The sequence below is a fragment of the Nyctibius grandis genome, chromosome 10, assembly GCF_013368605.1.
Source record: "Nyctibius grandis isolate bNycGra1 chromosome 10, bNycGra1.pri, whole genome shotgun sequence".
NCBI lineage: Eukaryota > Metazoa > Chordata > Aves > Nyctibiiformes > Nyctibiidae > Nyctibius > Nyctibius grandis.
Window position 1 is genome coordinate 22,901,126 of NC_090667.1, and position 26,798 is coordinate 22,927,923.

Here is a 26,798-nt window from a genome sequence, read left to right on the forward strand (position 1 = left end):
GCGCTGCTGAATTGTCAGCATGGCCAGCAACTGCTCTCCAGCAGCCCAGTCTCAGGGAGGCCTGAGGTTCCCTTTCGGCTTCAAGGTCAGCTTTTCGAAGAGCCCTGCAATCATGGCCTCACGCCACTATTTGCTATAGCCCAGAGCAGCACAATAAAAAATTAGGTAGGGGCACTGCGGGCGTAAGATGTCTTTACATCTAACTTCTACCTAGCAGGGCTGTCTGGGTAATCTCAGGGAAAACTAGCTCTACCCTCCCTAGAGCCAAAGATTTCTTTTTTTTTTTTAATTGTAGCAGAGGTGCTAACTTAAAAAAAAAATCCCCTGGCCCAAGTGCTTCCCTACCCCAGACAAAACAGCAGTGCGGAGCTGGTGGAGGAGCCTGGAGCAGCAGGCCAGCTCAGCCTGCTCCAAGGCCTGGCTCCCACGCTTTCACAACCCCGTTAATATTACGTTGGTCCTGAACCGCACCCAACTCAAACAGGAAGCATCTGCACCATGGCCAGGAGCAGCAGCCACTTAAATCCTACCTTTTGCCCCCAGCTGCGACTCCCAGAGAGGTTTGTTGCTCTCAGCTCCCAGGCAGTGCTGTAAGAGCGCCCAGTTCATCCAGACCCAGGGCTGGTGCTGTCAGGGTGCCCCGTGCTGTGGAAATGGCCCCCCGGCCCGGAAAGTGGGGCTGGGGCTCAGCCAGCCGCAGGGTCCCCTCCTGCCCCCCTCCCTGCACAGTCTTCAGAGCAAGCTGCTGCATTTGCGAGGGCTCCCCAGACACTCACACCTCAGAACAGGTGACGACTGCTGTGGCAGGGGACAGATGGGACGGCGTCCATATGCCGGCCCTCCAGCTGGAGTCATTGGCAGCACTGGACCCAACCCACAACCTCTGGCAACTCATTTCATCCTCCTCACACCTCTACTTGCTAAATCAAGAGAATTACACTCTCCTCCTGTGGCCCCGTGTGGGCTGTACACCTGATCACATTGCATTTTCTGCTGGCAAATGGCTAAGTGTGGGATTTATAGACCATCGGAGGAGGAGGGAGAAGGAGAAGAGAGAAGAGGGGCTGTAATTCACTCCAGAGCTGCTGGTGGGGGTGAGGGCAACTTGCACCTCTCCGGCTGCCACTGTCCCTGCCTGGCCTCGGGGAGATCTCCATCACAGGGAAAGGGGATGGAGCCGACAGGGCCGTGCGGGTCTCATCATACCATCAGAGACCACCGCTCCTGCACACTGTGCCGGCAGCCTGACACCCTGCTGCTGCTGCTCCTGCTCACTCCAGGCTCTCAAAGTGGGGTTTTCTGAGCAGTCGTTTGCTCTTCTCTCCATGTACAAGCAGAAGCAGTTCCCTTTGCACACAGAAACAGCAATGCTCTCCGTCCAGGATGCTCTCTTTCTCCATCCCATGGGGAAGCTGCTGATGTGGAGCTACCACTCACCTTCCTGCTGCTCTCCTAGCAACTGCCTTACTAAACCAAACAGCCACATCCACGAGCAAACACTGCAGAGCCCACACCTCCCAACAGGAGCAAGCCAAACAACCGGCCTGCCCAAAGCACAGCCACCACTCCTTGGGAAGGAGGGACACAGGATTAATTGCCCCTCCTTCCGGAGGAAGCTCTTCAGTGTCTCTAAACATTCCAGGAATTCAGATGAAAAAAATTCCTACGAGATCAATTAAGAGTTTGGATGGATCGCATGATATGCGCTGATGGCTAAACAGAGGAAACTTGGCAAAGCTGCTTGGCCTGGGTGGGGAGCAGAGGGGAGGGCAAGATGTCCAGCATGGAGAACGCTTGTCTTGTAAGAAAACACACAGCAACGAACAGCAGAGGCGAAGCAATGGCAGCTCGAGTGCAAAGGACGAGTGGTACCTTCCCTGCATCAGTTTAAGAAGGGTCCCTGACCAAAGGCAAGCAAAGCCCTGTCAGAACACAGTAAACCCTGCCGTGAGCCAGAGCCCCAGGACAAGCCGGGCTTTTCAGCCTCCCCCAGGTCAGCAGCCTTCGTATCACAGTCACGCTTCATCCAGATGAAAACCATGCAATGGCAACACCAGCAAAGCTCTCCTAAGGCCAAGACAGGAGCAGGTGACATCCATGTGCTAGAAACAAACACTTCTGGTTCCCCATCCAGCGAAAAAAAATCAGTTTTTGCCCTCACGCTGGACTGCAGGGTCAGCTTTGTGCCACAATGACAGCAACAATCCGCCTGCCTGCAGCACAGGGCAGCCCTTGGGTTTGCTGCTTCAAAAGCCCCGACAGCTCTGAGCTTCCAGGGCTCACCCCGTGCCCTTTTAACACCAAGTCCTCTCTTTCCCCGTGCTGAGTGTGTGTACATCCCACGCTGCGGCTGCTCTGCACCAAAACCCAGCCTGGGGGCACTTGCGTGACTGGCAAGTCCTGGATGCCCAGCAAACGCTGACCTTTGCACGCAAGACTGATCTGCCCTGTTACCGTAGCCAGCACTGCAGTCGGCAGAGCAAAAGTGCTTTCCCCTCGTGTGCTTTCAGACCTGTTTAATTGCACGCATGATTGGAAAAGGTCACATAAAATCAGGAAACGAGAAATACCCCATCTCCCCCAGCCCCAGGAAGGGAAGGAGCAGTCACCCCAGGAGCAGCGTGGCCAGAGCCAGTGCCTTGAACGGCTTTGAAGACGCTGTGCCCGACAGGCACTCAGCCCAGAGAAGCAGCACAACAGAAAAAGCTTTCTGGACAACTCGCCTGAAGCATTTTCAGCTTCTCAATGAGAGCCTTTGGGAAAGGGAAAGAGAATGAACTTGTTTTAAAACTCCTGGATAAAAGTTCAGTTTTAGATTCGGGGAGAAGGGAGGTGGAAAGAGCTCTAGAGAGCAGATTGCTGGCTCCCGTTATGGAAACAAGCTTAATAAAATTCATAGAAATATTGGTGGTTCTGCTATGCTGTGCCAAAAATGTGTTAGAATAAAACCTTCTGAGCAGAAGGGAGAGATATAATGTCATCATAGCCTTGATATGAAAGATCAGTCTTCATCTCCTAAAGTATATCTCAAGGAGCAGCAACTAACACATTTACTTGCCTTCCTCCAGAGCAGCTCTCTGCACAGCCTCGCTCACATGGTTCATCATTGTCGCAGCCTTGTACGAATGGTACTGGGATGACCCTGGCTCGTGAAGAAATGATAAAAGAATAACGAGGGAGGCATTTTTTCTTACTGGGGTTTTAATGACATCCCAGTGCAACACCGACCAGCTCAGTTTCCTCCATGGGAAAGCTACATCAAGTTACTTTAAATTTCTTTAAAAAGACCAACCCCACCCTACCCTGAGCCCATGAACTGATGCATCTGGCCATGCCACAGCACTCCCTTCACCTCCCTCTTTCCTAACCCACCATGCCAAAGCAATGGCCTTGTGTTTTGCCATACCAGCAAACAGAGCAGAGAGCAAAACAGACCCACTGGCAGAGAGCTGCAGTCAGGAGGGAGCAGATCTCACTTTCCAATCCTGCTCCCTTTCCCCTCGAGCTTGCTCTGCCGGTAACAGGAGGAGGGAGAGGAACGCTCTCACTCTCATTTCTCAGAGCTTATTTTGGGAACTGAGCAGCCAGAGCCTTGCATGGTACGGATCCTCTTCCAAGGCTTTCTTTAGTCTCCTGAAATGCCCTTCAAACTTTGCCCCAAACTTGTAGGCTTAAAGTTAACCACAACTAGGAAAAGCAAAAGGCACGTGCATGCTTGCCCCCTTCCCCAGATGCTGATTACAAGTTGCTTGAAGCTCGGCTTCAGCCTTAAGGGTCTGCATGTCTGTAGCTGCACCCAAATGTGGCTGCTGTTCCCTAACAGATACTCTGCCTCTCTGCAGCCCCTGCCTTGGTTATTGCCAATAACCCACCTCTGATTTCCACCCTAAAACCCTAGAAACCATTTGCAACCCTAGAAAACGAGTTCTCTGCCCTTCTCCCTCAGCACTTCTTCAGGGAAGGCAGCAACCCTGGCAGAGTCAGCACCTTTATTCAAAACAGGCCCCGACTCTGACAAATGGTTTGCCAGTGTGGCCTCTCTTATCTTAATAAATGTGTTATGTCAAATCTGTTTTAGCTTAGAAGGTAAAACAAAAACCTGCTCTGCCAGCATACCCACCTGCTGTGAGCAGAGCGCCAAGCCAAGCCTTTGTTTCCCATCACCAGCCCCAGCTAAGTTCGTTCATCCCTGGGAGCTGAGCACAGACGTGACCCAGCTCCCCAGGCTGTGACGGGCTTGGCCAGGCTGCCCACAGCAAGAGAGAGAAACCCCCAGTGTCACCCTGAGCAGGCGAGTCTGTCAGTGCACACCAACTGCGAGCGGTTACGTGGGAAGGTGCCATCTCCACACCTTGACCCTGACTGTACCATCATGAACAGCTCAAGCCTCTTAAAAGAAGCTCATTGTTTACTCCAGGCTCTCACAGCACGATACCCCTTGTAAGCATTGTTGGTTGAGTCCCAAAAGCCTGATCAGTGCTTGAGCTTTTCCAGTCTGGGTCCCTCCCTTCAACAGTGTTAGTCATTCAGATGCTATTAGTATCACCCCCCAAAAAATTGCACATTCTTAAATGGAGCCACGGGGACAGGCTTGGATCCTCATTCCTTGAATGCTGGTCACACTCCAAAGTCAACAGGGGCTGCACACAGGCAGCTCAGTGATTGCCACCAAAACTACTGCAGCCACCCAGACACACAAGGCGGCAAAATAGAAAATAAGCATCTGTGTCCTCAGGAGAGGAAGGACTGCCCAGGCACTTCAGCAGACTTGAGGTTTTGAAGAAAACACGTTTCAGAAGTTCCATGAGTGCACTGAACAAGCAGTTAAGCACAGAGGCTGAGAAATCTCCATCCTTGAATTTAACAGACAGTCAGCAATGACAGAGACACAGGGTGACAAGAAGAGAGCGAGAGACAACTTACCTGCCAGGGGCTGCCCAGAGCAACTTTCTGAGATAAACATCACCGCCTGAACACATCACCACCACGCTGACCAAGTCTGTGCCATGGTGCTGCTAATGAAACAAAATAATCCTGGGAGAAAGGAGCCAGTAAAAACAAGTCAGTGCTTTACACCCATGTTCTGGCAGGACTGTACAAACGGGTCACCAAGGGAGGAGAGCAGAGTCATGCTTTCCTCACTGCTTGGAAGCCAGGGTGCAGAGCCAGCCCTTGGAAAAATAAGCTGAAGGAGCCCACCGAGTCCCTTCGGAAATAAAGCCACGCTGACGTTGTCAGTTGGTAACAAAGAGGCCACAGCAGGAACAGATAGTGAAATATGCTATTTTATTGCTGCACACATGCTTACACATTTCTTCTTAAATATACTGTGTTGCTCTGATAAATTTTACAATCTTAAGTCACCAAGTGGCTAGTAGTAAATAAAAAGGAGAGGCAACAGAACACAAAAAGGACACTGGCAACAGAAGAAAAATCAAAAGGTTTTTATTTTGTGATAAAATTATTTGCAGCAAGAATAAAGTGAATTCAAATCTAAGTTTTGACCTGACTCATCTCAATTAGAGAGCTTGTGGCATGATGGCCATCTGCTTATGCATGCTTTTTGATAGCCCTATTTTGCCAAAAGGGATGGGAGGAGTTAAAGGACCCCGAGCAATTGCACAATCTGAAGGGCCTCACAGATGTGACCACAGAGTGCACGCAGACAGGTGAGGCATTTGCTTGGCAGCTCACGTGGAACTGCGCCACTGGGGAGGCAGATCAAAAGGCCACACTGACCTTTCCTCCCACGTGTACGACTGCAGGCTCACTTGCTCCACACTTAAGGACGCGGGAATGGAATTATTCCAGAGCAGCCATATGGAAAATGCTTCCGAGCACCGCTGCCCCTCCTCTGCCTTCCTCCTGCTTTGTGCACTACCAGTGTCCATTTTGCTTTAGCAGCTGAGGCATCTGCAGAGAAAAGCATTAGCACATTCCTCAGTAATCCTGTTTCTGCATCTCATTCAGCACAAGCAGAAGGCAAAGGCCACGTTCTGTCCTCTGGTGGCTCTGTGCAAGCCTTGTGCAGGGCTGTCACAACCACTGCAGTGCAAATCTGACTACGAAGATGTCAGATGCGGAATTTATGCAGTAGGAGCAGAGGGGATGTGATAAACTAAACATCCTGCTTATATGCTCAGTGTCATCTTCAGCCACATAGGGAGGAGAAACGCAGGGGAACTGAACCAGCTGGGTTAAGCTGTCAGTTGTTTCTGCAGCAGGCTTTCATGAGCCTGATGCTCCACTAAGCAAGAAAACATGCAGTTCTGTTTCCACCTTTCTTTCTCCAAAATATATGGGACTTCATATTAAAGCTTTCTCAATAGCTCTTCCCCTCCTCAAGTCCACTGAGATGCCTTTATCAGTTCAAGTTGTGCTGGGCTCTTTGGTGGTCCTGTCAAAGCCACACCAAGCTTAGAGATGGACACAGAGGTACATTCCACAAATCACACAACTAACACACAGCTCCTCTCCAGGTCACCACCCCAAACAGAAGCATGCTCCTGCTGCTCCCTGCTTCCATACAGCAACACACCCCTGCAGGGACACATCCTCTCCCCTCACCCTAATATGGCTGCAGAAAAACAACCACAAGAACTCCTTTCACTTCCTTACAAGAGTTTTGAAACAGAAGAACTGAAGCACACCCTGCTTGAATAGCCCTGCAGCCACCATCCCCTGCCCCAAAGAGACTTGTTCTGCAAGAGAAACCAGTTAAACACAGATGACAAGTGCACAAGCATCCAGGGTCCAGTTAAGTCAATGCACCTCATTTCTGCCCCACCAGCTCTGTCCCCCGCTTCTGCTGAGTGCAACTCAATCCTGACACACGATTTTGCCAAAGTCCAGCTTCTCTCGAGTACAGCAGCCAAACCCCAGTGCCCCCTCCTCATGGCAACCGAACCCAGCCTGCCTAGAGCAAGTGGTGCCCAAAGCCTGCCCACGTACATGCGAACAGCTTCGACGCATGCCAGATACAGGCAGATGCTCTGAGCAGGAGCAGTGAGGCTGCAGTTCTCCCATGGTGTGGGAGCATCAGTCTCTTACCTGATGAGATTAGCAAAGAAGAGAAAACCATCCTCCCAGTACATCCACACGTGAAGCAAGTCCCCGCTAAATGCTGGATCTCCAAACCCTTTCCTTATCCATGTGAAGCACCACTACCCTTACAGAAAACAGCATCCTGAAGCTGTGGGGGACCCGTGCCCAGTTCCCACCTCAAACACTAAAAGCACACCTGACATGGATTATTTCAAGCTCTTGCCTCACAAAGCGACAAAACCAACAACATGCATTAGTAATGGCAGCCCACTGCCCGTGCAAGATTCTCTGTGTGCTTCACACGCCTTTTCTCCCTCCCAACTCACAGCACAGCAAAGTATGCCTGGCCTGTGCCTTGGAGACCTGAGACTCTCATAACATGCCATTCTGGAGATGAACAGCTCTGAGGGCAGCCTATTTGGCAAGGCAAGCTTTATGCAGGGGTATCGCCTGCTGACTGGTGCCAAGGAGAAAGAACATCATTACCCTCATTAGGAGTCTAGCGAGACAACACGAGACAACAATGACCTACTGCAGAACACAGATTCAAAAACATTCATTAGTACAAACAGTGAATTTCCTGGAGAACAACGAAGCTACAAGGCTCAAGGCTGAGCAAAGCCAGAGGGTCGACGAGTGGGACAGCTGCCCTGTGAGAGACCCAAAAGGCCCTTTTTCCTTTTAAAAAAGATTTCCCATGACTCCTCTTCCCTGACCCACCAGCAAGTCAATTTTGCTCTACCACAACTGACAGAAAGGGAAAAGTGCTGTTTCCAAGAAGAAGGTGTTTCCTTCCCCTGTCAGGAAGAAAAGGGGTGCTCTCCCTTTTTTATGCACTGAAAGCTACTGCTTTGTAAGAATGGAAGGACTCTGGTCTTTACTGTATTCCCAAAGATGTTTGTTCAGAAAGCAAAGCTTTTAAATTCTGAGCACTTCAAAGCAATGAAAAGCTAGGGAAGACCTGAAATCACTTTGTTTTTTCCATCTGAGAACTAGAACAGCAGGTGAAGACAGTGCCTTCCGCAGAGCCAAGTACTCTCGTGTCCCTGTTAGGGAAGCGCTGCCTACGTTTGCCAATCTTACAATGCTGACAGTGAAGAACAGACACCTCCCTTCCAATATACTTACTTGGAGAGTTTAATTCAGTTTTCTTCCTCTGCTGATGGCAATTCAACAAATAACCTGGCATGAACCAGTTTCAGAACTGTTGTTGGGCAACAGAACAGGATGGGTCCTAACAGCAGGCAGTAGCAAGTCCCCCAGAGCAGCTCCCTTACCCACCCCAACAGCTTGCAGTCTCCTATGCACATTGTATTGTACAAAGGAGCAGCTACTGATTTGGGCTGAGCTTTGGAAGCTACTTCTGAAAGTAGAAACAAAAACGAAAATAAAACCAAACACAAACCAGACACGCAAGTGTCCAGACACAAATAAATTAAAAAGAAACCATGCCTGAAAGTGGATGGGAAAAAGGACAAAGCAGGGGAAGAGAAACATTCAGGGACTTGGATGTTCTTGCACTCTGAGCCAACTCAGTGGGGGCTACGCAGGCTGCATGACAGGCAGGGTTTGCACACATCAGCACTCAAGCCCTATACTGGCCAGGAGGTTTTCCAGAGCTTCAAGTTTCTGGTTGGCTTCCTCAATGGCACTGTAAGTCTGCACGTTGCTGGTGATGTGGAAGCGGATGTCATCGACCAGAGGAATGGAGTCAGTCTCCTGCCGTTCCTCCACAGCCTCTGCATTCTCCTTCACAGCAGCCACAAACTCCTCCAACTCCACCAGCTGGATGGGGTGGACAAGAGAACCATTAGGAAGACAAGACAGGTAAAGGGATGTAAAGGGTTGGGATAATGGGCTCAGCTACTGTTGAGGGATCCCACAGAAGAAAGAGGGAATGCTAAGGGTACACAGAGACACAGATCTTACTACGTCTCCTACAGATACCATTTGGAGATCCCGCCATTCATCCTAAGGAGGCAGTAATACCCCAACAGTAAATGGTCACAACTGTTAGCAATCTGCGCCTCAAACAGCTCACTGCACACCCACTAACTAGGCATCCATAGTTCTGGTATTGGGGCACATGAATATACACAATATTCCCTCCAGAAAGGCTCCTCAGCAGGAATGAGGAGATGTTGCCAGACACTTTTGGGAAATGTCTTGCAACAGCCTAGACAGCAGGTGCTTGTGGCCCAGTTCAGAACGAGAAGTCACAGATGACTCTATTCCCACCATGGCTCTCAGCCCCACCACCAAGAGCTGACCAGCAGATCACAGCAAGGCAGCTGCTCTGTTCTGCGCCCAACCTGACAGAACCAGGTCATCCATGAATGATTTTCCATCAAGTTCCGCAGGAACATGTGGTGTGCTGAAGGGTGAGAGGCAGCTTCCGTCTGTCTACGCTACCAAACTGTGCCTGGGCATGGCAGGTTGCTGAGCCCTGCTCTATGCTACACACACTGCCAAAATCTCTCCCTGCTGCCATCATCAGTGCACCTCCATGAGATGCTGGCAGCTGCTGATGTTTGAACAGCTGGAGTGGTTCCATTTGTGTGAACACCCTTAGGAAGGCACATTGCCAAGGCTGGGTCCGAGGGCTCCCACGCAGGCTAGAGAAGGGGAACACAAGGGGAACACACAAGCAAAGCCCATCTTGCCCAATTACTACCTGGGATATTCATTCAGCTTTCAAACCAAATCCCTTTTTTCCTAAGCCAGAATCTGGGTGCCTGCTGATGTGTTTATCATCCCCAAGCTATACACTGAACAAAGTAACAACCCCAGAATAATTTCCTTTGCTGTTTTCACATGCCAAGAAGAATTTCACACCTTTCAAGCTGCAGGTGAAAACGTTACCTTCCCACATGAACTATACAAGCCATTTATAAAGATCTGTCTCAGGGTAAGAACACCCCATAGATTCTAGCTTATCCTTCCATATGGCAACTTTCTCCATGAGTCTTGAAATTTCAAGCTATAATCACTCAGGATTACACTTAAATGGAGCCCCATAAAGAAAACTTCAGTGTTAGGTTCATTACTTCTGGCTGTTCAACAGCCAAATTTCCCCTGGGGAAACCCCTACTGTTATATTTGTCATCCTGGAGAGGAGCAGAGATCACATCGATTACTCATTTCTATAACATGATGCCAGGAAGAACTCCCTCCAGTGAACACTGAAAAACATTTTCTGCACACCCCATTGGGCTCTCCAGGCTGCAGCTGGTGTATTCAGGCAACACCGTTGTTGCTCTGGGCACAGTGGCTGAAAGCTCAGCGAAAGTCACCTGCTCATGGCACTTGCAGAACTTTTTGGGCAGGTTTTTCACCCCACAGTCCACAGGGATGTGTTAGACAGCCACCAGCATCTGGCTTACTGCAGCGAAATCAGGTACTGCTACACTCCTCACCCTCTGTCCTAACTCACCATGTGCTTTGCTACTTAACCGTTGCTCATTTTCAGGAAGCACATTAAACCAGAGAGGGCAACCAATTTATTACAGATCAAAGTACAACCATTAAATCTGTTGTATCTATGGCTCACTGTGCAGTTAGATTTACAGGCACATGTGGTAAGTGTAGTGGGGAGTGTTTCTGCTACCTTCTCGATGATCTTTGCCATGTACTCCGTGCACTGGTCCTCCAGCCGGGTCAGTTGGAACAGCTTTGCAATCCTCCAGATGCTGACAATGTTGTCCTCATCGAGGATCTGAGCCAAGGTCCTGCCACAAAGGCGCTTCAGCCCAGGCAGCAGGTACATGTCTGCCACACACAGCACGTCGTAGGCGTTTTCCGGGGACAGCTGGCAATGGAAAGAGGGGAATTACTGTCCAGTCCTACTCACTTCACTCATCTCTGGCAAACTGCCTTCTTCTCTTGTGTCTTAGCAGAGATTCCCTAAAGTGTTGTTTGGTCCATTACCAGACGAGAGTTAACAGTACTATGGAGAGACAGGAGCTCAATCTTTCAGGGCTAGGTCTTCCACTCAGTTACCACCGAGGAGTTCAAAATGCTGCAGAGGCAGCTTGCTCAGCACAAAGCAAGAAATTTGGCATGCTGCAGCTAACCCCTCTAGCTAAGCACAAAGCAATGCTGGAACACTGAAGTGCAGCTGAAGGCCGGCTGCTAAGAAATGTCCAATGTGGCAGTGGAAGGAGGTAGGTTTTACTAGAACTACTGAAAACCCTTCAAAGAGACAAACGGAACAGGCTGGCAGAAGAGTGCACCTTGTCCCCACTAGCACTCTTCTTCCCGTTTTGTACAGGACTTGCATTTTGTGAAAAACGTGCAAAATTCTCTTAAGTTCCTTCTTCAACCTGGCTCTGCTAACCCAGCCAGCACAACCTCCCTCCGTTTCCAAGGACAGAAATCTGCACCCTAAATAAACTGTAGGTGAGGCCCAATTAGGTAAGGAACAGACTCTGCACATCAAACACTATTGGAGCTTTAACAGGCATTCAAACTGAGTTAAATTCATGCATCAGATGCTCAAGCTTACACTGTTGTGAATGGCCTTTAACATTTTCAGGCTCTTGAGCTAGAGAACCACCCTATTTCCCTCTTGGGTACTTTTGTTCCTTGCAAGTTATTTGAGGATAAAAATGCTGTAGATAATGTTGGAGACACCACCTCCAGCTTCACTCAGTCTCTTCCCCCAGCTGGGCAAATCCTATTTTAGTCAGCCATCTGCGTCACTAACCTGGAACTAGAGCCTCTCTCTGTTCCTGCTAATGTGAAGTGCAAAGAGTGCAGTTACCCACATCCATTTTAACAGCAAATCTGCAGGATGAAGCATGCCCTGGCTGCGAAGGAGGCAAGATCATTTGTATCTAAAGACCAAGCCACGCTGGTGTAGATTGAGGAATGGTAACTCTGGTGCAGCGTGGTCCACTGCCCTGATGACTGCCCAGCAGCAAAACCACTGCTGTCCACATCTACACATGTGGTTTCTCACTCTGACAACTGTGAAAGGCTGATTATTTCTTCCCCTACAGCTGTCCACACCGGTGTTCGGAGAGACTACTTACAGCAAATGTCTCAGCTGTATAACACCCTGCAACAGCTGTGCAGAAGGATGCAAGATCTATTAGAGGCATGCCATGAATGCTATAGTGCCACAGGGGTTTAACAAAGCTCTTGGGGTTATTAATCAAGTGCTGCTTTGTCCTCTCATAGGCTCCAGGAACCTCACGAGTTGGATGCATTTGAGTCAGTAGTATTGATGGCAGCAGCTCCCAACTGCTCGATCAAGGACAAACCTGGCAAACGTTCCTCCAAAAGCTCCCCTTGAGCCCACACACTTATTCTGATCAGCAACTTCTCTTTCTGCCTGGAACCCTTTCTGTCCTCTGCACACACTCTCCCCTCCAACTGCAAACATTGTCACTACTACATGGTAGAGAGACATATAAATCCTTTGGAAAAATAAACATGGAATTGGGAGTGCTGAAACTTTGCTGGAGAAACTCAGGGCAGGGAGAACACTCCACATATAAGTGTGGAACTTGAGCTATATTCCTGTTTTCCTGACCATTTTTCCTGGTAGTTTTTCACAATAGATGAACTCTCTGCAGAAGCTCGTATCTTGGCTGCTCAGTTTGAAATTCAGGCTAGTTTCTGTGATGGCACCATTCTGCATAGAAAATATACAAGCAAGATCCTTTCAACTCCTACATGTTGTTGGTCTGTCCTCCTGCTCCAAGTCCAGACCAGGCAGCTGAGGCACCCCTTGGAAAGGGATGGCTGCTTGGGAAACATCCTTCCTGTGAGCCATCATGAGGAGAGCAGGCAGACTGGAGCGGTGCAAGAGAACAGGGTCATGCTGCAGTGCGGTCACAAGGTCAGGAGGGTTTTCACAACCCCAGCATCCATCTTTCCCTCTCTGCCTGCCCTTTCAGCACGTGGCTGAGCGAAGAGTGCAGACAAATGAAGCACCTGCTCTCTGGCATACCAATGGCAATCCTGCCCTCGCTGCCTGCAAAATACATCTCTCCCCTACCGCACATTCCCTGCTGCTACCCGGAGGTGAACAGATCAGCAGAAACAAGGTCACAGCTGCGTGCGCTCTCTGTATGTGGCACCTAACCCAGAGCACGAATACTGCTTGGGGGAAGTGACACTGGCAGGTGCAGCAGCGTCTCTGATCACTGCCCTAATGCCAGAATGTGTTCTGGCATCTTGTAGCTAGACCTGCTGAAAGCATTTGCCACAAAACCAAAGCAGGAAGCTGCTTCGACGCTGAGATTTGCTGCACCTTCCATTACTGAAAAACTAAGTGGGTTTGGGCCATTTTGTTACTGCTTGCAATACTGAGCACAGCAAGGCGTTGGTCTCCCAGTGGAACCTTTGCCCACCCCAGCAATAAATAACAGTGGAAATAATGACTTGCTACAAATGGAAAAGTGGGCTATGATGCCAAGAGTAAATAAGCAGAATCTCTCAACCTTTCCACATCTCCAAATGGGTTCAATCTGCCATCTACTGGTACCTGCTCATGGTATTGTTCCACAGAGCCCAAGAGGGAAATCTGCAAAGCCCTGCATTTATCACACCAACATACAACGTGCAACCTAATTTCCAAATTTTTGTAATGGAATGAAAGACTAGGGATTTGCTTCCTGAATGTTGTGCACATAAACTAGATCTCTGCCTGGCTAACAGCAAGTCCCAGTACATGGGTTCCTGAGACAGAAGTGAGGTGGTAGAGTAGGGCAGTGGGGTTTGAGAAACCACACACACTCCCCCTTCCAGTGCTGTAGGAAAACACTGCGTGAACACCTCCAGAATTAACCAGCACAAGAGGAAAGGCTCCATAGCTGGCCTCACCTCTGTGTCATCACTGTAGATGTAGTAGAGGACCCGGATGAAGATGTCTTCTGAGATGTTGTGGAGAGTCACCACAGGGATGCTGGGCTGTGTCTGCAGCTCCTCACTCTCACTGAAATGGTCTTCAAGAAGGGCTTTGAAATAATCACTGCGACCACAGAAAAATGCCTGGAGAGGGAAGAAAGGCCAAAACACTAGCATCTTTCTCACTGCAACAAACCAAACAGCACTACCAATCAGCTGTCAGAGCAGATCAAAGATATTTCAGAAGTTCAGACTCTGTAACTATGATTCTCCCTACGTTTTGAAGCTGCATCTCCAACATTTTTCCATACCTTATTTCTATCCATGCCTACACTCAGAACCAGAAAAACAGTTTGTAAACTTAAGAGATTTGAAAGTAGCATGGCATTAGGGCAGGAGTTTGAGTTGAGGTTGGATCTCAAAATCCGTTCTTACTGCTGTTTACTTGTTACATTCCCCTCTCCAGACACTGAACTCACAAGCCAGCAGTAGGAGATTTTGCAGCTGTGAAAGCTGTAGCTGAATCCATAAATTTACCTCCTCACCTCCACAAAAAAGGGAGGATTTGTTGTTTTGTTAAATGCTTTAAATATAGTTTCCAGCTGCAATAAGACTTTTGGTTTTCTAGCTGATGAGGCAATGCTGATTCTGCAGAGTGTGTCCAGCACTGGATGAGTGGGGGAAGACAGGTGGACTAGACTCATGGCAAAAAGGGAGGAGAATGAAGCACAGCACAAGCACATACCTTATGGCACAAAAAGTTGTACTCTGCCACCCGGAAACACACATCGGGACAACTGTTAAAGTTGTCGGTGCTGTCAAACGGCAACTCCCCAAAACCAACCTAGGAAGAGAAATGAGAAAATCCTACCTGTAACATCTGTGCTTTAAACATGCTCAGGGTCCCAAGTTTGGACTTCTTGGTCTTCCCAGAAGCAGCCATCCATCCGTTCCCTCAGCACAGTGCAGAGCACCAGAGATGCTCTGAACAGATTTCCATGTGAGGAACTGAAGTCCTTGCACTCCTGATAGAGAGATTCCTGGTACAAGTTACAGCTGCCTCCCTTATCCACAGAAACTCCCTGACCCTCCATACACCTCTGGAAAACATTTCTGTGCCACCTAACAAGGCAGAAAACCAAGTGGAGGTGAAGTTTACTTCACATAGTGGGTATCAGAAGCATACCAGAGCTTAGGACTAGCCCTTTACTGTGTAGATGTACAGGTAGATGTAGTAACGTATAGATTACACAGATGTACACACCAGTTTGAAATGGTTTGGCTACAATAACTGCCTCACTTGAATAATCCAACATTTCTAAAGCACATTTTAAATTCTCATTTGATTTGCAGCCAAATATAGTGTTGGTGCAGTATTAATACTCTAGTGAATTACTTTAACACCAACACACCTCTTCCCAGTCCCACATGCCAAAGACAGCACACACACACAAAAAAATTCTGTTGGCTTTATGTTATTTTAAAGTGATACTTCCAAATATTTTCCACCTTTACCTATTCCTATATACAGTGCAATTCAATTGTAAAAAAAAGTTTATATTCACAGTCATGCAACCAAGACAGTTAATCTCTGGAAACAAAAGTTTCCCCTGGTTCTTGCTTTCCACACACATGCCCCTGAGCTGCCTGGGCCAAGGAGTGTATTACCGTTGTCTCTCATCCAGGAAAGTTACATCCAAGTTTGCACCTGGGAAAACCCTGGGCTGACCATGAAGATCAGTCTCCCAGTTGCGGACTACCTAAGCACCATTTCCAACACGCCTGCCTCCATCCTAACTGAAAGCAACGGACTTTCAGCTTTACTAAGGAGCCAGATGACTCCACCTCCCGAACTAAACAAAGACACAGCCTGCAATACACTGGGCGGGTGCTCAGCCAAGCTCAGTGTGTGTGCAGCAAGGTTTCTCTCACAAAACAGGTTCTAGGATGTGGCAAGGCACCAAGCTAGCAAAAGCTCACCCCACCACTGAACATGGCGATCTGGCCCCATTTGCCAGACTCTTTGTCTGTCCACTGCAACATTTGGCAGCTCCTGGTTCCTAATCAGAGGAGGGTAAGCCCAGTGACATTCAAATTGTGCACATGGCTGTCACTGTAGTGCTGCCTCTCCATAGCACCTCTCCCCTGTGAGTCCTTCCCCATGCGAGAACTCCTGTCCCAGACGAGGTGCAGCCGTTCAAGGAACACTCCCCCACCTGATCTATTACCTGCTTTTCATACAGCTGTAACACAAAGGGCACCTCCAGCACTGGAGATGAGATCAGAGTGTCCCATTTGTAGATTCCTCAGGCTGCTATTTTGCCGTTATCTGTCCCTCATGTTTCAAAGCAACGAACAAACCGCGGTCTGGGCTCTGCAGCCACGCTCTCTGTGGCATCCCATTACAAGTGCTAGTAGTCATGATCCACCTGTCCCCTCTGTTTGCCTTGCTGCTATCCCCACCCTGTGCCCACAGCTTCTGTGTCTTCTCCTAGAAATTCCGACACGACTTTCAAGGCTACAACTTTGCAGGCACGTTACAGGTAAAATAAACCTAGAATTTGACAAGATGCCACTTTTTGTAGCACAAGAATTTTAATTGAAACATAAACTCCACATCTCCTATGTGCATCCCTTCTTTGCTCCCCTTTCATTGTCCAAAGGTAAGTCTTTAAAAGGAATCCATCCCTCTGGAATGGACATGGGAGTTTTATTTGTCTCAGAATTTGTCTCCTGAATTACAAACTCCTCCACGCTCACTTTCCTGCTTCTAGCCTTGCCTGGTCCCCGCTCTGATGTTCAGGTTTACAAGGTCATTTCCAATTCCTACTACAAAAGCAGTTTTGTGTCTTTGTCTCTCCTATTCAACATGAAGTGGCTTTACAGAATTTTCCCTTTTACTCCCCTTTTAAGTCTCTACTACTTCTACTCTCCTCCCTTGTCATGCTTGAGGAATTTAAACTCCCTTTCAGGGTCTCCCTGCAGAAAACTGGCTTATTCCTCCCACCTCCCCATTTATGCAACCTCCTTAGCATGCCTCTGTCCGGGCAAAGCACAGCTGCCAAAGTTAAGAGTGTTGCCCAGGAAGCACCAACCAGTCTAGCCTATGAGGTGCAAACACATTCACAGTAACTCATTCACCATATGGGAATATTCTCAACACCTCTGTAGCACAAGACTGCTTGAACATTCACAGGATCTTCCAGCCATCACATGTGGAAGACCAAGTCTTTGCTGCTATGAATCTGCTCTTAGCACTTAAATAGAAATGTTGTTGGAGGCAAAAACATACAAAACAAATCAGTGGCAGCAATTTGTACCTTGGCCAGATTATCCCATCAAGAAAATTGTAAATAAATTACAACACAAAATACAGGGGTTAGTGATCCAAGAGAAGATTACCAGCCCGTAACCAGATGCAAGTGGATTGGATTAAAAAAAAAAATTGGAAGCATGTTGTAAATAGTTCAGTTAATATGCCTCTGCCAAACGGGCAAAGCAAAGCACAGGAATAACTGCGATGGACAACCACACTACAGAGGTGCAGAGACAGACAAGATGGAACCCATCTACTTGTTTCCAACTGTTCGTTCTATGCATTACAAGACTTCAACTTTACCCCAAAAGTGACAAATGGTCACCTTTTTTTTGCAGCCACACCAAATCTCAATACAGATGGACAGAACAGTATTTATTTCATGGCAAACTCTGATCCTTTTAAGTCTGGTTTCGTCTTGGTTTAGAAAATAAGATTTCAGTTAAAAGGTAATGAAAAGCCAGCTACAAGGAAATGATGTGCCTACAGTCTCATATACTGGCAGCCCTGGAGCCTTTAACTCAGAGGTTACCTGGCAGACATGAGATGAAGAGCTAGGCAGACAAACAGTGGAAAGCCACATGGTTTCTGACAGTTGCCTGGCTTTTGATGGTTATTTTACTTAAATCTGTCACTGCTAGATTTTATTGCAACAAACCAAAGAAGCAGCTCTTGTGGTCAGAAAAATTCTGTCCATTACTAGTTTAAAACAAAATATAGACAACAATCACACTTTTAAAAACAAACACTGAAAGAGAAAAGGCTTTCAAGTATAAACAGGTATGAGAAACAAGATAGCAAGATTATAAACATGTTCAAAGAACAGATAGTTTTCACTCTAAAAACTAATCATGAACTGTGATTGGATATCAAATGTTAATTATTGTTTTAGTCATATAGTGTATTACTGAGCTATGAAATTGGGATGCATAGTTTTCTGCATCATTCAAGTATCAAAGACATTACATGCCAATTATTTGTTTATAGTGAAACAGAAAGTTGTATACAGCCCAATGTCATGTAAAATGGCATTACAGGACATGCAGCAGCTCAGAATGTCTCTTGCCAAATTCTAATCATTACCTGAAATGCCATCAAGAAATGCTGGCTTTTATCCAGAAGCCAAATACCTATTTTGTTCTGCATAGGCTGGAAAAAATGCACGTTTCTCTGAAGAACACAAATGTTTGCACGTGACTATTCAGTTGTCCCTGACTTTTTAGGTTACATAGTTTGCATACCATTCCTCGTATGGCATCAAACCCTGTAAGAATGAGGATGTGTGATTCCTCTGGCCCAGAACAAAGGTGCCTAATTCACAGAATTTAACAATTTGCAATCATTAGGATGAGATATATATGGCAATAGGACGAAGAGCTCTGTTCATATATTCTTTGTAAGTTAGCAAAAAAAGACGACCTAGAGAGAGAAAAATGGGAATCTTAGAATTTATCAGGCTTAAACAAAGCACGGCATACAAACCCTCTAGCAAACAGGTGTGTGCCCATGCCTTCACTTTTACAGACATAACAAGTCTAATGCTGCTGTAACTGCCTTCCTTCTGGTCTACAAACATGGCAAGAAAACCACAGCTGGGAGGCATTTACAGTGCTGTCAGATTATTATATTATTCTAAGTTTCATATTTTCCTTCCAGCTCCTATTCTGAATGAAAGCATTAAGAGGGAAGTGTTTCTAACCCTTGAGAAGAAAAGCTTAACCCACCAGGAGCATGCCATCAAGGTCTGGGAAGAAGCAATCAAACAGAAAGCATTCTCTTCATTCTTTTTATTTGTAAAGCGACTTAAAACTTATATAATAAATCTCACTGGGTTTTTTAATTCTTGGGGAGGTAAATCTGAGGCTTACTTATAGTACTACCTCCCTTTAAAGCCTGCAAACATACAGAAAAGCATATTGAAAGCCACAAATAAATACACAGTTATTTGGGGGAGGCAGGTTACAGAGGAAAGATTTCTGTGTTGGTAGGTGGAAACTGGGAGAAAAACTCCCTCTGTAAAGTGCTCAGTACTTAGAAAAATATGTCTGCCTAAAGCCAGCACAAAACACACTGGCTTATTACTGGGGAGAAACCTTATCCAGCAGGTCAGACACACAGACACACACACTCTCTCTCTCTCTGCACCAGGCAGGTCTATCTGGCAGTGGACAAAAAGAAAAAAAGGCAATATACTTTGCTACATCACTCAGTCACACAACCTCTGGGCACAGCAGCCACCTAAATGAGTTCATGTTATTAAATTCAGTGCTTGATATGACATAGAGTTAAAAAAGGACAATCATAAGAGCAAAGTGAATCTGCTGATATTACAGAAAACAACAGATGCAGGGAGAATGAAGACCACTAATATTTATCCTGTTCTCCTGCAATTGGGAGCAAAGATCCACACATCAGCCTAACTAATAATACTGACGGTATTTTAACACGGTGATCATCCACCTGTGGTCTGTGGGCTATTTCTAAGGGTCAACAAGACGTAGTTATAAAAAGCAAATCTATTACCAGTCAACTTAAATTTGCTTCAGAGGGACTCACATTTCTACTGGTAATATTTTCAGGGTTTGAAAGCACCACTTCACTGCAGAACGTCAGCAAGCAAGCCCAGCAAGCCATCTTCCATCTATATGTCCCTTTGGGTACCAATGTCCACTGATGAAACACTTCTGATACTCAAGAAGGATGGCAGAGAGAAGGAAAAAGAGCTGGGGGCCAACTCTCGTCCCACTGTAGTCAATGGAGAAACCCCCACCAACCACATGGTAAGTGTTTTGTTTACTGACATCTCTGCTGGGGGAAAAGTCCACAGGAAAGGACCAGCACGGACAGCCTCATTAAACAATTTTAAAGCATTTCCAAGCAATAAAAGGCCTCCAGCATCTGGAGCACCAGCAAACAAGCAAGCACTAAATGCAAATGGAGAGAGTGCAACTGAACACGTGAGCACATATCACAGCCCCACAGAGCCCAGAAGTAGCATAAATGCTCCGTACCCGCAGTTCAGCTGGCAGGGCGCAGTCTGCTAGAAGAGCCAGATCTTCCTGCAGCTGGCAGTTACCTGTGGGCTCAATCGTCAGCACTTTCACACAGGTCCCTGGCTTGGAAGAGACTAGAAGAGGCAAAAAACAAAAGAGCAGAGATGCCTAAATTCCTCTATAAACATTCTCTCCCATTTAGAGAAAAGAAAAGACACTCCAGGAAAAAAATCAGTATTATTGCTGTTTAGCTTTTACTGCAAAATCCATGATTCCTCTATGTAAACATGCATCAGCACCCCTCAGTACAGCTGGTGAGCAGGCTGGAAGGGGATGCATGTATTGTTGTCTCTCCTCAAACCTCCACTTAATTCCTTGTGCTGGAATATCAGCCGTGGCAAACACAAGGTTGCCGCAGGCATACTTCAAGCTCAACTTGCCCTCTGCAATCCTTGTCACCAATTATAGCTGAGGACTGTTGACCAGGCTGCCCCTGATCCCTGTAGGAGCCACTCATACAATGCCTTCCCCAGCTGACCACCCCTACCACTGACGGTGTCACCTAAGGGGAAGCCCATGCCAGGCAGTATTTAGTTTAAATAAAGCTGCTTCCATGCCTCTCTGCTCAGCCACGTGCTCTCATGAGTCCCGTTTCAGCTGTGCCATCCTAACTTCGCTCCAGGGAACAAGGGGATTTATTCTTGTTTAGGTAATAAGTTCTGTGCACCTGAGTCTATCCTCTACTCTCTACTTGTAGATCCCTAAAGCACAAAGACCCCCAAAACAACTTGGACTCCTGAGTGTGCCTGTGTTCTCTGCAAACGTTAAATGAGCATCACTACCACCAAAGAGATCAAATAAACCATACAGAGACGGCAACTTCATTTGCCTTTTTCAGACCTAGTGTCTCTTCCTGTCTTGCCTTACCAGCCTACACAATTAAACAGCCTCATAAAGGGGAAGCAAAATACACGATCATATTTTTGTGGTCTTGCTATGACCAAAGTTGCTGTGGAGCTCATTGAAGCCAACTCCCCTAACTTCAAACCAGTGGCAGCCCCAAGTATGCCCAGCTGTTGTCTACTGCCATCACAGCCTTTCCTCTTTCTGGCCACCTCCCTCCCGTGGTTCACTACCCTAGGTTTGTTTTCAGCTCAGCATGCTTTGGGGTGAGGACTGGAGCATGTGAGACATTCAAGAGTCCCTGGCATATAGGGAAGCATGTGAAAAAACATGGAGCATCACAGGAAAATGCAAAGTTGTGGTGAGGAAGATTTGAGATGCTGTTGGGAGCCAAAGATATGCAGAGTTAACTCTGAAGGACAGAAGAGTTAAGCGGCTCCACACTGAAGCATTCAGAAGAATTTCTGACAGGCGTGATTCACCACATTAAAACCCCTCACAGGTGAATCACGCCACCTTGAGACTTCATTTTTTCTGACATTTTGCACATCATTACATGAACTCCATCAGATGACTCCATTGGGTTGTGGGCGAAACAAGACCACGATGTGCCACAAAACAAGTTCTCCAGCCCTTCCTCCACGTTACTGCTGCACCCACCCTTCAGATATGCCACTGCTATACCTCAAATATGCTGAATATCCCATAAAGCTACTGGAAAGGGAAGGATAATCTACCAATACAAGACAGACAGGTACCATCATTGCTACACATGGAGCTACGCCACCAAGGAGACAGGCTGCTCTACTAGCACTAAACGCTGCCTTCAGATAGATGACTTCCAGGGTAAATAAGCCAAGAGGAGACCTGGCACCAACACAAACAAGACTGAGCACATTTTCTCGAAGAGCCCCGTCCACTTACAGACCAGCGTGAGAGAAGGAAATTTCTCACTGTGCAATTAGAAATTCTTTACGGCACAGAGAATCATTTCTTTTCGTGTAGTGCCTATTATAACAGTCGCCAAATCAATCAGGCTCTGTAAGCGCTAATGGACCCAGCAAGTTTTAAGCAGCAGTCAAGGGAAAGAGTTCTTCTCTTGGGATCTACAAAGCATCTGTGCACTTTCATAGCGACATGAAAGAACAGTGATTTGCCCGAGAAGCACATCTATCATGAGACATTTCAGACACTGCACCTCTCAAATCCAAGAGCACAGCATTTGGTATCACAAGCAACTCTCTCCTAATAGAAACAATAAAAATCAAAGTGAACAGGAAAATCAACAGGAATAAGCATTCACACTGAAGTCTGTCTGAGGTGCAACAGAAGGCACTGGGTCAGCCTCTTCAGGGTTTTCCTAAACTACAGTCTGTGCATGTCAAGACACTAAGTGCTTTTGAAATGCTGCTTAACTCTAGATAATGAGATTGCAGAGACTGCAATTATCCACCGGAGCTGCACAGGCTTGAGTTCATGTGTTTTATTAGGCACGTTTCAACTTCATAATACAGATGCAAGACATGACCTTGCTCTGCAGACCTGAATCAGCTGTCTATTCCACAGAAAGCAGAGATTTGAACAAGCAGAGATACCTAATGCACTAGAAGGAACAGCAATGCTTTGTCATGTGCCAGACATGATGTGATCTAAGATCTTACCAAATTTTTAACTTTTATAATTCTTATATGTATTACTTTCTGGAGAATCAAGTTTTCCTGGCTTCCACATGAGATCTGATATGAGAAACAAACATTTAACAGCTCTATCAGCAGTTCTGTCTATTCACTTGAATCCAACCTGTCATAAATAAAACCAAGCCTAGTATTTCCATCAGTGCTTTATACCACCCATTGATTATGTCTTCTGTCAGGCCTTAGAAATGATGAACAACTGTTCCCTCCCAAAGAACACAGAAATTAAATGATTTGTCTGGTGCCATCCAGGAAGTTCGTATCATCATGTTTGCAAGTGGACCTTGTATCCGAAACTCCCAACCAACCTGAAATGCTGCTTCACAATTTTCCATTTTTGAACCCCACCAAGAAGTCAGAATTTTTGTGGTTCACGAATTTAACCACTGGACTTCACGATCCTGAGGTTGCCAATTACATATTATGCAATGGCTTCAGACAGCTAGCAAACTCTCCACCTTATCTTCGTCCCACCATCTAATATGAGATTTTAACTTGATGTATTAAGGTGGAACGGTCATCTCCAGGGTCTCAGCTAGACTCTGGGAGAAAAAAAAAAATGAAAAAGAAAAAAGGAAAAAACAGGGGAAAAAAGGAGGGGAAAAAAAAACTTCCTGCAGTATCTCACTTGATTACTCTGATATCAAAAGATGCCACAGGATAATTCTGTTACCCAATTGTCTGAGTAGTTCTTATTTTCTAGTCATGGTATTCATCACCACTCCCCTTTTCCACCACTTATTAAATACACAAACTGATATCCTCCACCACTTGCAGCAAGAAACCAAGAAATACTTTTCTTATGTCTTCAGATGCATGCTTACATTTGTGCTTACACAGCTGAGGTAAGACTTATACAGCTTTCATGATATAAGGACTTCCACCCTGGTCTACATGGGAACAGCTGTACTGTGGTAACCTTCTACCCCACCACCATCAAACAATTGCACATGCTGAAGGGAAGACATACATATGGTAATATCTTCTATGTGATTTGCAGATGAGGAATTTCTTGAGCCAGAAGTATTGCCTCTACCTGTTAAGCCCTGCAACTTCAGGAGGTTGAATAATCAGAACTCATAATTCGAAAGGGAAAGGCAGAATAGCTACAGCCTTACCTCTCAGATCAGGGAAGAAGATGCTATTGACTTAAAAGCTACAGACTAGGTCCTTTTCTCAAACCAAAATTAACTTGACTGAAGGAAAGGAGTTAACTCAGAGCATGAAATGAGAATCAGATGTTTTCAGCCTGAAGGTTTTGTTACCAGAATATTGTTTTTTACTTAATGACTAATACTGCCTTGATCTACTTGTGTTGTTTTGATTCTTTTTCACGTGTCCTTTAGCTTGCACTAAGGAGATGAATGATAAACGCCAACTGCTGGTTTTCATGCAATAAGTTGATGTCATGATTAGATCACATGCTCTTTGGATAACAAAAAGCCCTTAAATAGAGACTGCATCATTTAAGGTTCAGCACATACGTGTGTTATAAATACATAAATGCTTTCAGAAATACTCCTCTGCTCTTAGAAGTATTATATCCCTCCCTGCATCCATTTTGAGCCAATTATCAAACGTTTTCCTTTGGTCAGGGGTCAGATAAATGCAGAAAAGGACTTTTAATTGCACATATTATATCTCCCCAGGGATTTAAACAAGCTCTCTGCTGAAAAGCACTTCCCAATATACACCACAGCACTCCACTGAATGTCTGGCAACCACAGCAAAGTCCTGCTGCCATGGCTGCTCTATTATAATGAAAACATTCAATATAAACGATAAACACGCATATGTCAGAAACCACTACAGCTGCCCTACAGAAAGCCCACAACTGAAAACTATCATGCAAACATGGGAATTCCACAACAGAATCATTTTCTGGAAGCCCGAAGAGCATCACAAAACATCCCCCATCACACTTTCCTCTTTCTCCCTGAAAGGACATAGAGGCACAGCAGAGACAACAGCAAGTAAAATGCTTACCAAATTCATAGACTTTTTTACATTTGGTCTCCAAATCGTCTATGAGGTCCTGCAGCCGACACTGCTTGGCTAACCTCTTGCAATCACTCACATATTCTACGTCGATATCAAGACGACCTGCCAAGAAGAAATGCAGCCAGCTCTTTTAACCCATACCACTTAGGTGTAAAAATGGCAAAAATTAAGGACTGAAGACTTGATGGCATAGAAATTCAATAATTAGACACACTGCCTCACTTTTCAGCATCCAGTTACAACTCAGTCCAAGAAACTAAGGCTTGGTACCCCACCACACACCCCTTCAATGAATCTCAGTTTTGCATCTAATTCACATTCCCAGTTTCCAGTGTCTACCCTAACAGCTCTGTTCAAGAGGCCAAAGACCAAACAGGCTTTTACAAAACATGTCCAGTTCCCTCAGAGAATAAAAAATAGCAGCACAACAGCAGCATGCATGATTGTCACCATTGGCTACCTGGCTTTGGGTAAGAAAAGACTTTAGGCTCATGAGCTGTCATCCCAGAATCTTTTACCATCACTGAAAACGTGGCAAGGAACACAATGAACTGTGGAAGGAGAGCTCTGAAGATAAAAGTTATTTTCTGGCACCACCTCCTGGCCTGAAATAGTTCAGCACTTAGTATGCCTACAATACAACATTTGGCATTTTCATAGGTTTAGGATCAACTTCTGTTCAGAAAAAATATTAGAAAGTAGTCAAATCATTCAGCACACACTGCTCAGGTTTGCCAGGCTGAAAATGCCCTGCGTGGGAACCTGGCTTTTCACCAGCTTAGGGGATTGTTATCCCAGACAACAGATTTACCTTCCTGAAGTTAAAGATACATTCTCCCCATCCATCCAACCAATCAACCTAAGCTGATTTTCTTTTTTAATTGACTGTACAGTTATTGGCAGGACAACAACTAGCAAAAGGTACAAACAACTTGGAAGAGCTTGGGATCACTCACATTCTCCCCTTCTGCCAGTAGAGAGGACGTGTTGGTGACTCACGCACTCAAACACGGCTGCCTGCACGCCTGTGGCACCCAAACAGTGCGACGGCAGAAGCACAGACAGCTGCCCACCAGCCACGAACACACACACTAGACAGTAAGTCATTTACCTGTGTATAGATACTGCAGAAGAGCACCAAAGGCTGCTGGATTAATCTAAAATAAAACATGAGAAAGCTACATTTAGAATTCCCAAGAACTTAATAACAAGCTTGAAATTTGCCTGGATACAAACATGATCCTGAACAAGTCAAAAAAACCCCACTTAAATAGGAACTCAGACACTGCACCCAATTTCCTCCCTCCTTGCGTAACTCATGCTGCCACTGCCCCTGGCTTACACAGCTGTTTAAATGTATCAACTGCTACTAATCCCTGTGCCTACGGGGACAGGACCTGACTAATGGAGGTGCTCCAAAGACACAGTTATAATACAGGCTCTGTAAAATCCAGCCTTTCACTGGTCGCAAACATTTCCAACTCTTCATAATTTGAGAGGAAAGATGTATTCTTGTACGAAGAGAACGGAAAGACATTAAGTAATGTCCTGAGAAACTGGAAGTATGTTTGTCATAAGAGGTTTTGCACAGCCACAATCAAGCTACAGAAACATATGCCAGAGTATTGGTGATTAATGGATGAAATGCACTTATGGCCTATTTAATTCTTGCTGCAAAAGCAACAAAAGGGACTCAATTAGTGCCAATTATGGAGGCGATGTCTTCACTACAGACCACCTGTCCACCAGGAATTAGACAGACTCAACTCATCCCACAGAGAAGCCGTGACGCAGCTGGCAGATGGTAACAGCTACCTGCTACTGCAATTAATTAAGTTACGTTTGAGCCCATGACAGAGGGAACAAACAGCAAGTACGCAGTCTACAGCCTTTTGTTATCAGAACAAGATGCTATTTTACTGCATAAAGTGCCTGCACAAGACCTTCTCCTTGACTAGGGTCATTCTGAGCTCCAGGAGCTATTCACTGTGG

General features: G+C 46.3%; 1 protein-coding gene and 1 long non-coding RNA gene across 4 annotated transcripts in view; both read right to left on the bottom strand.

Annotated features, from left to right (window-relative positions):
* LOC137667888 (uncharacterized) overlaps nucleotides 1–3,504 on the bottom strand; it is a 46,824-nt gene extending 43,320 nt beyond the window's left edge. The window contains exons 1-2 of the long non-coding RNA XR_011048859.1: nucleotides 3,407–3,504; nucleotides 3,059–3,142 (exon numbers count right to left, since the gene is read on the bottom strand). This is a non-coding gene — a long non-coding RNA (uncharacterized lncRNA). The remainder of the gene's footprint in view (nucleotides 1–3,058; nucleotides 3,143–3,406) is intronic.
* A 1,925-nt stretch (nucleotides 3,505–5,429) lies between these two features.
* ABTB1 (ankyrin repeat and BTB domain containing 1) overlaps nucleotides 5,430–26,798 on the bottom strand; it is a 28,023-nt gene continuing 6,654 nt past the window's right edge. The window contains exons 6-13 of one of the 3 annotated variants that reach the window (XR_011048857.1): nucleotides 25,918–25,963; nucleotides 24,792–24,908; nucleotides 20,227–20,342; nucleotides 14,645–14,743; nucleotides 13,876–14,043; nucleotides 10,652–10,852; nucleotides 8,173–8,829; nucleotides 5,430–5,913 (exon numbers count right to left, since the gene is read on the bottom strand). Coding sequence is in view for 1 of the 3 variants with exons in the window: in XM_068409060.1 (XP_068265161.1) it covers nucleotides 8,623–8,829; nucleotides 10,652–10,852; nucleotides 13,876–14,043; nucleotides 14,645–14,743; nucleotides 20,227–20,342; nucleotides 24,792–24,908; nucleotides 25,918–25,963 (954 nt within the window). In the remaining 2 variants the exon portion in view is untranslated. Of the gene's footprint in view, nucleotides 8,830–10,651; nucleotides 10,853–13,875; nucleotides 14,044–14,644; nucleotides 14,744–20,226; nucleotides 20,343–24,791; nucleotides 24,909–25,917; nucleotides 25,964–26,798 lie in introns of all 3 variants that reach the window. The other 2 variants (XR_011048856.1, XM_068409060.1) reach the window with 2 other exon arrangements.